Genomic DNA, 17,822 nt, shown 5'->3' on the forward strand with positions numbered 1-17,822 from the left:
GTCAGCAATTTGAGCATGATCAAATACAAAGGAGTGAGAAATTATCCCAACTGTCATTTCTATTACATCTCTAACATAATACAACTTGGATTGTATAGTTAGCCCAGCTCTAATTCCTGCATATCTCTACGGTATTACAACTTGGGCCAAGTGGTCAGCGCATTTTATTTCGTCTGGCAAGTGAAACTCGAATTTAATGGTAATTAATATGCAATGACATCCCATTCCGTTTGAGAAACACACGAAGGGAATGTGGCATCCTTGGGGAATGTAAGATAAAAAGAAATTTTCGAAATGACAAAGTTCGCTGTAAAATAAAGGACGTTTATTGAACTTCGATGTGAAAAATTAGTTGCCTATTTACTTAATTAACAATCAGGTCAGAGTTCTTGTTTTTCTACGTTTCTCTGAGGCACCCTACTGAGTGGAAGCGATCTCCAGAATTCCATTCGCTCTTCGAGTAGACCCTTCTTCGCTTCCAGCTTCTCGCCTATTTCCAGGTACTCCGGTTCAGTGTCTGAAGTAACTCTCGGCCAGTGTATCAGCTCGTCGTTCGGTGTTGGGTTTCTGAAAAATGCATAAGAAAACAGAAATAGTTATTTTGCTCATTTGATGAACTGAAAGATTAAACTATAGCTCACCTGTCCATGATGAGATAGTGTAAATATAAAAGTTTTGAAACTTATGAAAATATCATTCAAAACTTGAAACTGAAAGGAGACGATAGCTATATAGAGCAGAGCAATAATGAGTACTACAGAAGAAATATGTCTGAACAAATACAGCCAGTTGTTTTAAATATACATTTATTAATGTCCTTTTCTTTTCGTCGCCACCGTTCCGTGTTTCAACGATGATAATCAGATGATTCGTATGTCTAATTTATGTTGGTATAGGGATGCCAGATTTCTAGTTTAGGCATCATCAGATCTCATATAACATACTTCTGCGTTTTGGAACACATGCTGATGTGAATAGAGTCGAATAAATTTCAACAAATACCGCTTAAAGTTAAATCTGACGTAAAAGGCAGATCAGTGAAGTGATCACCTGCACAGATTACTGAAATTGTCTAGAATACTAAAATCTGTTAAATCTTTCTTTAGAGACGTGTACCGCACCAATTCCTTGCTTATTTAGTAGTGAAGGGTTGAAACTGACTCGTAAAAATGTCAGGCAGATGGCTATGAAAACTAGCTTTCAAAGACCTCCGAATATTTTTCACCTGAAGCGTTGCCAGTGTCCAAATTTCATATTGAAACTATATACAAGACACTAAATGTGCTGAGTTTCCAGATGAATTTCGCCTTCTTTAAATTAAAGGCATCTTCAATGGAATTCTCTCGACTAACATCTAGTTTTGTTCTTCCATTTATTAATTATGGATTTGAAATCCATGGCCGAATATTTACGCAGACAAAATGTTTCTTACAGTAATTTTTTGTCTGTCCTGACATATTTCTCTGTTTCCTCTCTTGAAACAAATTATGAGTCCCAATACCCACAACATCACTCTTCCACTGCCTTAACGTAATGTCAACATCTCTCTAATAAACATATTGTAACTATCGGCTCTTTCCCTTATTTTATTAGACATTAAACACTCGAAGTCTTATAAACACACACACACACACACACACACACACACACACACACACACACACACACACACACACACACACACGGACAAGAACAAAGAAAGAAACAAAAACGGAATAGAAGATAGCTTGGCAATACTTCTATACACAAACAAGATGACAGATGTCAAGTGAATAAATAATTCATTCATTAAAAGTCATCACACTTGTGTTAACAACCTTATGTAGCAGGTAAGTAATCACTGACATGATTAACGTCATACAGCGCACGCAAAACAAAGTTTGAAAATCAAAAATTTCAATGTGAATATACTATGAAATTTCCTAAACGAAGTTGAAGTGTGTATCTTAACGTAGTATGACTTGAAAGAAAACAAGTGAACTGGAAGGACAGGTAAAAAATAACTATAGGCAACATTTTATTTGTCTCAGATCGTAATTTACATATATAAAGAGACAACTGGATAGTGTTTGAATAAAGTCTACTGAAGAGTCATGTAATATGAAGTGCTAAACGCATCTAGAAATTAAATAATAATACTGAATTTTTTGTACATCAGTTTTATCACGCAAGTAAAATTCTATTCTGCGCAGTGAATACCTGTAAGGAGGCTTTAAAATGACACTAGACTTATGAAGTTTATGGAACAGAATAGAAAAACTTAAATCCATTGTAGATTGCACCGAATCTTTACATCTGACTGATTCCTTAAATAGGAGAAACTGGAGACTATCTTGTGCAAATTCCTGAAAGCGAGGCTCCGACAGTTTTGCTTAAGAAATGGGCTTGTAGTATTTCTTGAATATCGTATTTATCATAAGCAAGCGAATTATTAATCATTTAACCACGCGTCGTATTACTGGTGGGTTTCCAGGCAGTTGGAAATCTACACTTCCATGTAATTTATGCAAATACAACATGGAATAACTGGGTGAGAAAGTATCAGCGAGAATAGATAACTAATACGGTTTTAGAGAACCTAATATATTCCGTCAAGATGAAGCTTCGTTTGAAGGAGTCTCCTTCACAGTGTCACGGATCATTTTATTGGCTCACTTGAAAATTCTTCAACTTATTTGGAGGTCAGGTTCGATAACTTACTAATCAAAGATAAAATGAGCATACATCCTTTTCTTTTTGCATGTATGACCACATGAAAAATATAATTCCACATGCAGTTTAATGATACATTTGAAAGGACATTCATTAAACCCTACAGCTTTTACTCTGTGACCCTAAGACTTTACAAAGAAGAGAGCAGCGTCACACTACTCAGAGACTTGCAATATACTATTGCCGACGACACATAAAAGGTTGCACAAGTTTTCTGTGTGCTACATAAGGCGAGAACTGTAATATTACAGGAACTATCGACGCCTTCGCAATGACATTTCTGTGTATCGTAAGCAAAGGGATGTGTGGTTTAACTGAACAATGCATAGTCCTTATCTCTGGAGATAAGAATTACGTTCTTTTGTGTACTTACGTTCTAATAAATCAACAAAACCCTCTGAAATCAGTCATTAAGATTCATATTCATTTTACATTATTTTTCAGACCTTCAGCTTCAAAAGGAAACATAAGTTTTAGTTTCTGCTCACATAATACTTTATTGTCCTTTACAGTTTAACAGTCATGCAGCAATACAACACTCTTGTAAGTAACTAACTAAATGAGGAACTTCTCAGAATTATGAAACTTCTCAAAATTATGAAACTTCTCAAAATTATGACTTCTTAACTGTTTTCTTTCTTTAATAGTGAAATTTTTCACAAAAGTTGATAATGATGATGAGAAACTCTCAGTTTTCTCCAGACGTTTTCGAGACGTTCCGATGAATGATGTATCTATTAAAAGGGTCAGTGGGCTGCAATCTTTAATGATGGAGGATGACGAAGTGTGGAGCACAATGGTGAGAACCTGTCAGAAGCCCTGGGTGTTAATGAGACAGCATTAGCGAATTATCCATTTATTCGCTTTCGTTTTCCAACTGGTAGCAGGTAGGAGGGCGGCGATCACATCACACAGGGATGGAATACGCTGACGCATCCAGCTCAGCAGTCTCTGGAAGCCGCAGGCAAGGTCACGGCAGCTAATGCAGCAAGACTGGTGCCGTAGAGGATAGCTGAACCGGCTGTTGGCAGGCATTGCTCGTCCAGCGATGGCACCAACAGCTCTACGACGCTTTTTACTATCGCGCACTCTTTGACATCGAAGGAAATGTCCCAGTAACCTTGCAGCAGCCCTGCACAGGACAGCGACAGTGGTGCAGAGCTACATCATAACCTCTCCATCAGAGAAAGACTGTCGACGTCAGTGTCTACTCAAAGATGTAAGTTACGTGGCGGCAGCAGCTGGCGTCCCTTCCTCGTAGAGCGACAGTGTGATAGTGCGCCAAGCATCATCAGTTTGACCACCAGAGAGCGAGTGGTAGAAAGCTCCACGCCTTCAAATGAACGGAAGAGAGTTCAGTAGCTCAAAGCAGCTAAGTCCAGCAGTCCTGGCTGACTGCAGCCTCGAAGGTAGCAGTCATCTGATGAAAGGCAGCCAGCACGTCATAGAGACTGCCTCGAACTGCAACAGGGATGTAGAAAATATCGAGAACTTGAATGTTTACAGTCGTCTGTCGGAAGCAATGAGTGAGGACAATTTGGCCTGATTTTCCAGGTTTTTCAGCTGTCTTCACCACACCTCTGCGTCTCAGCTCTGGCTTTCAGCTCTTCAGCTTAGTGCTTTCTGCAATGCCACTTGGCTTCTGTAAGATTTACGTATCATTACGGCACCTTGCAGTGCTGCCAAAATGATGCTACGTTCCCATTACACTGAAGTCACATTGCGTGCCAAAATGATGTTACGTTCCCATCACATCGAGGTCACATTGCGGATCAGGCGATTCAGACATTTTGCTTGAGAGGCTTGTGGCAGTGGCGTCGGTTGTGTGTCGCGATATTGATCCACCGGCTCTCCCGTCTGTTTGTCATTCTGGTTGCAACACTGATCTTGAACCTAACTTAATTTGGTTTGGCACTGACGGGGAAAAACTTCAAAAAATGTTACATTTGCCCAGTACATCTTTCTGGGCGCAACACCGTTATTCTTGCGGGAGTCACTACCATCCAGCTGTAACCCCAAGGGCTTTTCAACAGTAGTACATACCGAGAAAGTCTACGTTCACAGTCGTGTATGATCAGTTCTGCTATATGGGGCCTCTTTTCTTCGTTATTGCCTAGATTTCTAATGACAAGCTTCCATCGAAAGCAAAATGAATGCCAGTTATTGTATGCTGCAACTCTTTCCCACAAGTAATACAACCCTGCTGTTGTGGAAAGACTACAAAGGAAAGTGAGATGAGTAAACCGATACCTTTTGTATGGAATATTCCGTCGGTACTTCCAGGAACACAGACATATTAAAAACTTAAATACACAATATTGATGTTCCACAGCAAATACTATGTATTTCGGTTTTAATTCGATATCATAAAATCAGCAGATTCGTTCAGCACATAACTAGAAGTGAGCGCGAATCGTACCTGACATTAGGTATAAATTCTGTCAGTTCGTCTTGCAGAGTCGTTGCAAGACATACCACAAAACTGTAGTTATATGAGTGAAGAAGACAGCACTGATTTGTGGGTTATTATTCCTGCTGTTGAGTTCTGATGTTCAAATCTGTGTCTGTTGAAGCACTAGTTTTTATAGGCATGACAGTGCTACATGCCCGGTGTAACGGAAATTGAATTCCACTGCTTTTTTTTAATGGTTGAAGGTAGTCGCTTATTTGTGCACACAGTATTCCTATTAGTGAAAGTTGGAAACTTATTGCTTGCCATTTAACGCCTTTAGGCATGAAGCTACAGGTCAAAATTGTATGTTTCTTTTGAAGAACTCGTTTCAAGACAGTTGATATATTCTTTAAATACTGTGCACTTAAATATTGTATATCTGAGCCAGCTAACAAAGGGATGTAATAGCCTTCAATGACCGTCAGTAAAGTATGAGGCCAGAAACATGAGTTTATTCCTACGATCCAATAGTCTTCCTTCAGCAAAGTCGCCTTTGTACTTAATAAAGAAATTGCTTTAATTTCCATAAAAAATAGCTGATGGTCTTCTTTCCATTACTTTTTACCACAAATAAATGATGAATTTACTGACAGCTGAAATATTGACCACAGAGTGAAGCATGCTGAGTATTTCGGTACAAAATATCTGAATATACAATATTACAATAACGTACTCAAATCTAAAATGAGTTATTTAGAACAACACGTGTTATGAATGAAGCACTAAGATTATCACAGCCAAAAAATACACAATGAATTTCATTTATTCCGAAATTATTTAAAAACGTATTTGAAAAGTAGTTTCATAGATTTTCACTTCTTTCAGAGGAATATTCGCAAAACATTTATATCGACGACTGTGCTATGATTAACAAGCAAGCAATATTTAAATTTACGACCTAGTGAGTACCATAGAGAATTACTGAAAACTTCGTGTCTGCTGATATTTTTCTAGTATAAATGACGATATGTATTCTTGTGCGCAGCGTGGATGATATTTTCCTTCCTGAACCTGACCTAGAAGAGTCCGTGTCCACACAGAGACGCCTCTAATACAATCGCTCGCAGCACGTTATGAAAATGCTTAGGACGGCAGCAGAAACATTGAGCAGAGAAATGGAGTGCTAAGTCTTCTAATGCTAAACTTGCGTCAACGCTTTACTATACACTCCTTTCACCCTAAATAAGAAACCGCTGAGTCGCATTTTTGTACATATGTACCTGCCACATAAAAACCATGTGCCGGACAAAAATTGCTTCCAGCTCCCATTGCATGAAACCGTTCCCAAATTCCGTACTGAAGCAGCGATCACCAGGTTGTAGTTGACCCATCTTGTTACACTGTTGGCCATTAAAGCTACATCAACAGGAGGAAACGCAAACGGTGAAAATTTACTTGCTGTGTGTCTGCAGCATGAAACGAACATGATAAAATTTTAATGGATTGGATGGTGGGCAGGGTGCGAGATTTAGTACACAACGGTCCGCCTCTGGCATGAACAATAGCTCTATGTCAGGGTTAAAGGGTCGTAGTGGCTACTAGTGGCGGGAAAAACTAAATACACTGCCCAGTCGAATTAATGTGTGCACCTGTCAAAAGCCTAAACAATTACCTTTTGCATAGCGAGACGTGGCCAACGGCTTTGCCGCAGTGGTAACACCGGTTCCCGTCAGAACACCGAAGTTAAGCCCTGTTGGGCTGGACTAGCTCTTGGATGGGGGACCATCCTGTCTGCCGAGCGTTGTTGGCAAGCGGGGTGCACTCAACCTTTGTGAAGCAAACTGAGAAGCTACTTGATTGAGAAGTAGCGGCTGCGGTCTCGTAAACTGACAGAAGGCAGGGAGTGCGGTGTGCTGATTACATGCCCTTCCATACCCGCATCCAGTGACACCTGTGGCTGAGGATGACACGGGGGGCGGTCGGTAAGTTGGTCCTTCCAAGACCTGTTCGGACGGAGTTTAGTTGTAGTTATAGCGATACGTGCAGGAAGAGGATCACTGGAGTTCTGGAAGGTACCAACAAGGATGTGGAGCTACGCCGTCTCTAGTGCTGTGGCCAGCCGCACTTGATTTCTCGTTTCAAGGTGCGAACAGCGCGATCGATGTGGCTCCAAATATCGTAGCTTGGGTTTAAATTCTCGTGGTCTGGTGATCAGAGGAGAACGGTGAACTCATCCTGGTGCTCTTGGAACCACATAAGTGCACTGCGACCTGTGTGACTCAAAGCACTTTCCTGCTCGTAGATGTCATCGTCCTGAGGAAAAAACAAACTGCGTATAGGGGTGGACATCGTCCCTAAGGATACATGGATATTTGGGGTGACTCATTACGCCTTCCAAAGAGGACATCAGCCAGGGAATGCCATGAAAGCGTTCCACAGACCATAACGCATGCCGTACACGACAACGGCCATCTGTCTGATGGAGCATGAAACGTGGATCATCTGAAAAGGCTACCTATCGTCACTCAGTGAACGTCCCGCTACGGTAGTGGCGTCCAAATTCCAGAGTTCATCGCTGATGAACAGTCAGCACGGGTGCTCGAAACAGCCGCCTGCTGCAGAAGCCCATTCGCAGCAACATTCGCCGAATGGTCGTTTAGGAGACATGTTGGAGGTCAGTTGCTGAACACTTGCGCGTCTATTCACCCGTACACATCTCTAAGACCGTCGTTCACCCGTGTCACTTGTGGCTCGTCGTGCCTCCGCGCCGGTATTGGATAACGTCATTTTGCCATGCACGATTTATTTTTATTATAGCGGCACGCGAATAGTTCACAAACTTCGCAGTTTCGGAAATACTTCCACTCTTGGCCCGAAAGCAAATGATCATGCGCTTTTGGAAGTGAGATGAATGGCTCCCTTTCCGGGTTACGGAGACTGCACTGTTTTTCCGCGTCCCTCGAAACCCTACACCGTTAGTGTTGGTACCTGCCGTCTGTGTGTTGTTATTGCACGCTGACGTCGAAAATAAGCAGTGATCACGTTAATGGATTCTGCCGTGCATTTTCAGTGGATGGAAGATATGGAGTAAGTGCTAACCACTGGAGAAACGAACATTATTTCGAGACTGATGAAGACAGAACGGGCAACAAGAAGTCTTGCGTTATCTTATTCAAAAATAGCGTTATGGAGCACTCGAATATAGGTCAAATACATCTGCCTTAACACATCAGACATATAATGTCTTTCCAAGTTAATGACTTTGCGAACCAGGGATGAAGGTGGTGTGTAAAAATTGGCACTCCATCTGATCTCAAGTGCCGGATCCGGATATAGTGTTGACGAATGCAGTCTGGTGGCATTCATTCTGCACGGAACCTCCTCACATGCATATATGTCCATTTGGACGTTGTATAAGCAACGCATTTGAAAAGACGACGTGGCAGTAACCAAGTATCCAGTAATGTCATTGCCGCATCAGGGGAAACCAGTACAGTGTTTGCTGTGCTGACGTGACATCGTCGCACTGTCAGTGGCGATGTTTGACTTGCTCCAAACAGGCCCATTTTCTGATTCAAAGAATGTGACGTGGCTGTACGACCTTGCACGTTCGAGCGAACAATATGTCGCGTAGGCGGTTGAGATCCTTAAAGGGGGTAGGACGTCAGACGGGCCGACTTGGAGCAGGAGAGTCACCACAGGACATTTTAATTTCTACTGTCTATACTTTTACAAATTAATTCATAAAACTTTGTCACCATGACCAGGAAGGATTGAGGACTCACACTCATCGCAGTGGAGGTTCAAAAACGTAGCAAAATACCTTTTTTACACGTGAAATTTCATCAGTTTTTCACTTATTACTGGCTACATTTGTTGCTATAGGTACACTTTTCTTCCTAAGTAAGAGAGATTCTTCAATGAATTTTTCATAGCCTACAAACAGTAGTTACAGGTGTATGAAACTCTAGAATTTTCCAAATCTATTAAAAAACTGTGGAAAAAATTGAGATAATTAACTATAAAACATGAGTTTTTTCTAAACATGAAGTTCAAAATGTAACAGTTCATTCATTTTTTCATAAATTAAATAACTTTTAGAGTTTCATACACCTGTAACTATGGTTTGTATGCTGTGCAAAAGTCATCGAATAATCTCTCTTACTTAGGAAGAAAAGTGTACCTATAGCAACAAATGCAGTCAGTAGTAAGTGAAAAAATGATGAAATTTCACATGTAAAAAAAATGTGTTTAGTTACGTTTTTGAGCTTCCACTGCTGTCGGTATGAATCCTGAATCCTTCCTGGTCATGTTGTTAAAGTTTTATGAATTTATTTGTAGAAGTATAGACGGTGGAAATTAAAATGTCCTTTGGTGCCTCTCCTGTTCCAAGTCGGCCCGTTTGACGTCCTACCCCCCCTAAATGCCTTTCAATATTGTGGTATCGATAGTTCCGATGCCACAGCGTAGGTGCACGCTCGTAGGTTGGCACTACGAGAGCGGACGAACTACGCCGACCACAGCGCCCTCTGGCCGACGCTGTGGAGCTCAACGAGCGCCGCTCTATTTTCAGCCCAGTTGCTCAAGAGCAGACGACCTAGCAACTTAGCTTCTACTTGTAGGGGAGGGAGGGGGGGGGCTAGCCATAATAGACTTTGTCTTTGTAACTTCTAGTAACTGTTAGCATTGATACATGAATGGCTTCGCACCTACGTGCTCATCTGTACCAGTAAAGGTGCTTTAACTTTACTTGCAGTACCGAAGTGCTTTACCTCACCTGCTCCTACTCGCTCCTTTCATTCGGCATATTTTGCAGATCTCAGGAGCAGACCCACAGGACGTCTTCCAGGCGGGATGCAAAAAATATGACCCACCTGAATCCATCGATTCCATACTCGCATGACAGTTGTAGGATACAGTCCAAGGCGACAAGCAATATAAGCAATATCGCAGTCTCCACAGCACACAATTCAGACACTGTCGAGTTCCGTCACATTTCTCCTTCATATCGTATGACAAGCAAACAGAATACAAATGTGTAAACGTAGGCTTCCGCGGCCGTTGTCACAGTCAATAAAATTCTTCTGGGTTTGAGGCCGCATTGTCATCTGTAAAAATTCCGACTTTTCGGCGACTGTTGCAAGGCGCCTTCCTCAGGGTGTATTGCAGTTGGCAGTACACCATGAGGAAGGCGCCTTGCAACAGTCGCCGAAAAGTCGGAATTTTTACAGATGACAATGCGGCCTGAAACCCAGAAGAATTTTACTGACAGAATACAAATGTCATTCCTGAATGAGAAGTCTAACGCATTATCTATCCTGATACAGAGAATACAGACAGTGTATTTACTACACGGTCGAGATACTTTAATATGACGAGCGCCTATGTTCGACGTCACGTTCAATAACCACTCACGGACGACAGGTGGAAACACTAGCAGTGAAGGGTATATTAAGGGTGTTGGGGTGGGGGGTGGGGGGAGGGGCGATTTGTCTGACGTCCAAAAGGGCATGGTCACTGGCTTCTGGACCAAGGGCGGAATAATTTCCGAAACGACTAATTTCTTAAACTTATCGCTTGCGGCCGTGGTTGAAGTATACCGTGCATGGCGAAACGGCGGTGTGCAAAACCGATGCCGAGGCAGCTGTGGTGAACCACGAGCCACAGATGACAGGGGTAAACGACGGTTGCCGAGATGTGTATAGGCAAATAGCGTGCAACTGTTGAGCAAGTGGCCACCCTGTTGATTCGAGGGGTCCCAATGACCGTTCAGCGAGTATTGCTGAGTGCAGGTCTCAGCAGCAGGAGTCTGGTTCACGCACACATGCTGAATGTTGTTCATAGGCGAGGAAGTTTGGAATTTGGGCGCAAATACTACCACTGGACGTCCATGGAGTGGCCTTTTGAGATGAATCACGTTTTATGCTCCATCGGATAGACGGCTGTTCGCGTGTACGCCGTGAAACGTATGAAACCAAACACCCTACAAGAATGATAGGAAGGGTTCAAGCTAGAGGACATTCCCTGGGTGATTTCGTCATGCTGGAAGGCACAATGGATCAACACAAATCTGACTATCTATAGCGATCATGTCCAACCCTACATGCAATCTTGCTTTTCCTCGGTACGACGGCATCTACCACCAAAGCAGTGCAACGTGTCACACAGTTCAGTGTGTGGTCCAAAGAGTCATGAAACCCCGTATTTAAACCTAATCGAGAACCTGTGGGACCGCCTCCATGGGCTGTTCGCACCATGGGTTTAACATCTACATCTACATCCATACTCCGCAAGCCACCTGACGGTGTGTGGCGGAGGGTACCTTGAGTACCTCTTTCGGTTCTCCCTTCTATTCCTGTCTCATATTGTTCGTGGAAAGAAGAATTGTCGGTATGCCTCCGTGTGGGCTCTAATGTCTCTTATTTTATCCTCATGATCTCTTCGCGAGATATACGTATGAGGGAGCAATATACTGCTTCACTCCTCGGTGAAGGTATGTTCTCGAAAGTTCAACAAAAGCCCGTACCGAGCTACTGAGCGTCTCTCCTGCAGATTCTTCCACTGGAGTTTATCTATCATCTCCGTAACGCTTTCGCGATTACTAAATGATCCTGTAACGAAGCGCGCTGCTCTCCGTTGGATCTTCTCTATCTCTTCTATCAACCCTATCTGGTACGGATCCCACACTGCTGAGCAGTAGTCAAGCAGTGGGCGAAAAGCGTACTGTAACCTACTCTCTTTGTTTTCGGATTGCATTTCCTTAGGATTATTCCAATGAATCTCAGTCTGGCATCTGCTTTACCGATGATCAACTTTATGTGATCATTCCATTTTAAATCACTCCTAATGCGTACTCCCAGATAATTTATGGAATTAACTGCTTCCAGTTGCTGACCTGCTATATTGTAGCTAAATGATAAGGGATCTTTCTTTCTGTGTATTCGCAGCACATTACACTTGTCTACATTGAGATTCAATTGCCATTGCCTGCACCATGCGTCAATTCGCAGCAGATTGTCCTGCATCTCAGTACAATTTTCCATTGTTACGACCTCTCGATATACCACAGCATCATCCGCAAAAAGCCTCAGTGAACTTCCGATGTCATCCACAAGGTCATTTATGTGTATTGTGAATAGCAACGGTCCTACGACACTCCCCTGCGGCACACCTGAAATCACTCTTACTTCAGAAGACTTTCTCTCCATTGAGGATGACATGCTGCGTTCTGTTATCTAGGAACTCTTCAATAGTTTAGTCAATTTATAGTAGTTGAAACGTCCTGACAGATTAAAACTGTGTGCCGCACCGAGACTCCAACTCGGGACCTTTGCCTTTCGCGGGCAACTGCTCTACCAAGCAAGCTACCCAAGTACGACTCACAACTAGTCCTCACAGCTTCAATTCTGCCAGTATCTCGTCTCCTACCTTCCAAACTTCACAGAAGTTCTTCTGCGAACCCTGCAGAATTAACACTCCTGGAAGAAAGGATATTGCGGAGACATGGCTTAGGCACAGCCTAGGGGATGTTTCCAGAATGCGATTTTCACTCTGCAGCGGAGTATGCACTGATGTGAAACTTCTTGACAGATTAAAACTGTGTGCCGGACCGAGACTCGAACTTGGGGTCTTTGCCTTTCGCGGGCAAGTGCTCTACCAATTGAAGCTGTTAGGACGGGTCGTGAGTCGTACTTGGGTAGCTCAATTGGTAGAGCACTTGCCCGCGAAAGGCAGAAGTCCCGAGTTCGAGTCTCGGTCCGGCACAAAGTTTTAATCTGTCAGGAAGTTTCACATCAGCGCACATTCCGCTGCAGAGTGAAAATCTCATTCTGGACCTATAGCAGTTGGCCACGGCACTGGAGTCGGCTTGGCGCACTACCTTACTGGACCTCGCTGACACACTTACTGCACGTCTCGCAGTGTCCCGTTCTTCAAATGGTGGTTATTCAGGCTTTTAATAGGTTGCCACATTAATGTGATTGGACAGTGCTCATACTTCGTGTGGTTGTGCTGAAAACCTGATCATATGCATATCCAAGTATTTAGTACACTTCACGCCAATTTGACGTTTATAGTATGGTGCCTCCATTGTGTTGCCATGTTAATGGCCTGCAAAGTATTTCTGCAATCATCGTCCGAGCAACCACAACAGTACTCAACAAGCCTGAGTTACGTCTCCATTAATCCTTTTGACTTCACTGGTCATAAACTCCCGACTGCGAGGCTATGAAGCCTACAACAGGATTCTGAAAAGGTGCGCCACAACTTTAGTCTTTCTGTTTTTTTCTATTCCAAGTTGTTGAGAGTGGAGCGTGATGACAATGGTTCAAGAAAACGCTGAGTGTGCGGAATGGATTTTTCAGACCCAACTGGACATACAGGTTAAAGGGATTTCCAACACGATATAGGAAGCACGCACTCTCGTGGACATCGATACACCTGCGGTACAGGAATCTTATGCAGACAGGAAGCGCTGCCGTGAATCAGCATACTGGACGACCTGGAACAAGTGAAGGCGGCACAGAATGGATACGGTTGCCTTTTCAGTATTCACCGTAGATGTCAGTTTAGAGGGCGCCGTGGGCGCTGACATCCTTGCTGTTGAGCGCCCGGAAACTCCAAACACACAACCACCCCGAAGGGTTTCGCAAGAGATATGAATCCCTAGGCGATGGTGCACCGTGTCCTTCGGAAACGGTTACAAATGTATCTATACCGACTGCAACCGTTGCACGCATTCAAGCCATGTGACAAGTCACAAGGCATGGAATGCGCTGTGGACGACCTTCATCGCTTAGAAACTTTCTGATTAATCTCTCATTTTCTGACGAATCAACATTATCCGTGTGTGACAAGGTGTAAAAATACCATTTTCGCTTCTGGAACCAACCAACCTGCATACTGTGATGCCAGGGATACGTGAAAGCCCGAAAGCGAATGTGTGGTGTTTTTTGATACCTGGTCGCGTTGTATGATCTTTTTTCTCGAAAAACGGTTAATTCTAACAGTTATTTTCAATGCTAGAGCTATTTGCGTTACTACAACTGTCTGACAGCCAAGACACAGTCGTTTTCCAACAAAACGGTGCACTACCACGTTGGGCTCAGTCTGTGCGAGATGTTGTAGACCAGATGTTTCCAAATCGCTGGATTGGCAGGGGTGGTCCAATTCCCTGGCCTCATAGGTCGCCTAACATTACACTGCTGGACTTCTTTGTATGAGGGTATGCCAAGTACAGAGTCTACCAATCGCCTGGCAACCACATCAGTGATTTAAAGAACCGAATCACTGCTGTCATTAACAAAGTTGATGCTGATATATTGCTCCGAGTCTGGATAGAGCTTCATTTCAGACTGGATATTGAGCGTGCCACCAAAGGCGCACTTGTTGAAACTGACTGGAAGGTATAAAAAATTTCTGAGACGGTGTGTCACTTAAGTCAGACATGGTGTGAGTATCTTAACTAGTTTGGATTCTATAATATAAGTTGTAACACACCTTTTGAGATACCTTGTATTGTATTCCAGTCTTACATCATTAAAATCCAGGTAATCCTCGTATATTCCGAGACCAAGTCTCTATACCTTTGCCAGCTACATGCTCTGCCAAAAGTCATTCTGACCCAAGTAAATCTTTCACTTCCATCGGCCCTCATTTGTACGTCGTAGTCAGTCCGGTTTCATTTGAGGAAACATATTTTCAACTAAACGTTACAGTAAGTCATAACGATTACTTACCCAGTTTTTGCAAAATTCGTCCAGAGTTTGGTCATGGCCTTTACTACTTCCATATCCTTCGCTGGCCTCTCGCCAGGTATTGTATAGTAAGAGTTGTTCGAAAAGAGGTACAGCAAATCATCTCCATGAGCAACACCTGCAACATTTGTGCACCAGCTTGTCACAACTCTTCAGTGTACGAAAAGGAACAGAATTTATTTCCATAAAAATGCATATAAGTAGGCTATACAATTGGCATCTGCAAGTGATGTAAGGAATTTCTATGTTTTCACAATGTTTCAGACGTTCTTCGCATAATTTGAACCTATAACAAAACGTGTGTGATCTTTTCCTTACTTTATCATTGAAATTGGCAGTAACGAGAAGGATGCCTATTTCACAGATGGAATTCATATGTTAGCATATGCAGATGCATCATGATATTTGTCGAGTCTGAGGCCTAGCTGGTGGAGACACTGTTGACCCAGATTACAATGTAAGCATACGGGAATCAGAAGTCGCAAGCCAGCGATGATGGTGCCTTGCAGAGAAGCATTGAAGAACGCTCCACTGGAAGGTCGAGTTCGAGATTTTCCAGGGTGTGAGATATACAAAAACGATAAAAATTTAAATTTGGAATTTGGAAGTCAAACAATGGATTATCAACGCATCAGAATTTCTTTCAGTGTGAAACAGATTGTGCTCTCACACAATAACACCAGAAAAACTTCAAAAACAGCATCTGATGCAATAACGGTTTCAACGATGCTGCAAGGAACAATCCTTGGTTACCAAAACATTTCAGCGTAACATCTTGAAGACTGAAAGAGAACTCATGGCCAAGAACTATCGGATGTGGTACGAGAACCTAAGACAAAAAGTCTTCGATGAGCTCGTCAAAGGACTCTCATGCCTGAAAAACTTCAACCAGACTTGTCAGGACGGAAAAGTTTCGTAGAATGCGGAAGGGATGGTTGGATTAAGTCATAAAAGTCTTTTAAGGCTGTGTGGGGTCTGAGATGATTGAACGGAAAAATACAGTATCACAGGAGGCACGCTGTGAAGTCGATACACTATCTTCACGGTCGATAAACATCATTACTTAATTACGTTCGCAGTGAGGAGAAAATGTAGCAAGTTTACGGAAACATGTTTGTACATTTGACCACAGTAATATTTCATAGCTAGTTGTTCTGAATTACAGCAAGAAAGTTACTGACTCAAATATTTTGCGAAGAGCTGCTATAGCAATTGGGCACACCTGCTCTGTTTACTATTGTACCGCTCTGCTACCTCGGGCGCCGTTAACCACATTTGAAGCGTTTATACATTAAGCGAAAATTTAGTAAATCAGAGTCTGTTTGTTATGTACCACTTGTTTCATCTTGTAATGTAAATACAATGAAGATCATCAGTTTATTCGGAATGTTGTAACTTTCACATCTTTTCATGATGAACAAACGAGCGGACACAGGATCTGGTTTCCAGGTTGCATTAGAGCGTGGGCAAGCAAGTAGGTAACGACCTAGTCGAAACGCAGCGTTGGTCCTTAGTAGTAGTTGTTGAATCGTGGCGGAATGAGCAGCTCGAATAGTAGATGAGCAGCACGGACATTTTTATTTGAGCTGTTCCATGGATTGTAACCTGAGCATGAAAAATGATTTTTAAGATGATAGTATAAAGATACTGCACTTCGGGAAAGGTAACTTATTTTGAGTTTGTTAGCTGCAAACACGAATTCAGTAATTATTGCTGTTCAAAATTTCATTGTGTGCAGTAATACGTACATGTTGGTAATTCGGGAGAACTATCAATCGTGTCTTCAGTTTTCTAATTAGTCTACCCATATTTAAAATATTTAAATAGTAGGCCTGTTGTGTTAGGAATCCAATACAACAAATTTTTGTAGTAAAAATATTTTTTTGAAATCTGAATCATGTTATATGACAATGCGGAGAGAGCCAATGCTGATTGTTCATTTTAGTTTGAGTTTAAAGGACTGAATATAATTTCAAAATACTTCCTTTTCTCACTTACAAATATTTCCAAAATAAATTCCCACTGTTCAAAGAAAAATATGGTTTGGTACAATTTGCAGTAATTAATAATTTCAAAAAGACAATCAGAAACTAATTTGCTAAAACAGGACCTTAAAAGAAATGAGATAAGAAGGCAAACAGCGGAGCAGTGATTTATTTCAGCTCATCATCTATGCAGCCAGAGTATAGTCAAGGAATCGTTTTCAATTAGTGAAATTTCATGTAAATTCAACAGATGCAATTTTGTAATAGGGCTTATTTAAATTACGTAACAGTTAATCATTCTGAGTATTCTTCTGAATCATTCTTTTAAGTAATCTAATTTACAGTCGATCAGATGCATTTCCAGATTCCTTAAAATAACGTTCCTAAAAAGTAGCCTGCATAAATAGTTTCATGTTTCAAAGTAGGGTAACTATGCCGATTCTAGAGCTGCAACTGTAATCGGAATTTAGAAGTCAGATAATTTTCAGATTTGTTAGCGCGAAGTTCAAAAATGGTTCAAATGGCTATGAGCACTATGCGACTTAACATCTGAGGTCATCAGTCGCCTAGAACTTAGAACTAAATAAACGTAACTAACCTAAGGATATCACACACATCCATGCCCGAGGTGGGATTCAAACCTGCGACCGTAGCGGTCGCTCGGCTCCAGACCGTAGCGCCTAGAACCGCACGGCCACTCCGGCCGGCCAGCGCGAAGTTCAGTTACGCTCTGTTTCAGAGTACAACTTACAACAAACACACAACTTTCACCTTCAGTTGCGTACGACTGCTGTAACCGTTTGCTGAACTTTAGTGATTACTTTTCATTCCTTGTCTCTTTGTATGTCGTGTTACTTTAAACGACCGGCTATCTGAATCTGACGAAGAACGAGCACAGAAAAGTGGCTAGGCTACTACGATCCTGGAAAACGTACTAAGTACTGCACGTTAACTGAGAACGCTGGAACGTGTAGAACA

The 17,822-nt window shown here is 42.2% G+C and overlaps 1 protein-coding gene across 1 annotated transcript in view; it reads right to left on the bottom strand.

The window, feature by feature from the left end:
* Positions 1-303: 303 nt before the first annotated feature.
* LOC124788900 (juvenile hormone esterase-like) overlaps positions 304-17,822 on the bottom strand; it is a 151,073-nt gene continuing 133,554 nt past the window's right edge. The window contains exons 9-10 of the mRNA XM_047256182.1: positions 14,842-14,977; positions 304-567 (exon numbers count right to left, since the gene is read on the bottom strand). Of these exons, the coding sequence (XP_047112138.1) occupies positions 381-567; positions 14,842-14,977 (323 nt within the window). The 3' untranslated portion in view covers positions 304-380. The remainder of the gene's footprint in view (positions 568-14,841; positions 14,978-17,822) is intronic.

Source organism: Schistocerca piceifrons, chromosome 3 (assembly GCF_021461385.2).
Source record: "Schistocerca piceifrons isolate TAMUIC-IGC-003096 chromosome 3, iqSchPice1.1, whole genome shotgun sequence".
NCBI lineage: Eukaryota > Metazoa > Arthropoda > Insecta > Orthoptera > Acrididae > Schistocerca > Schistocerca piceifrons.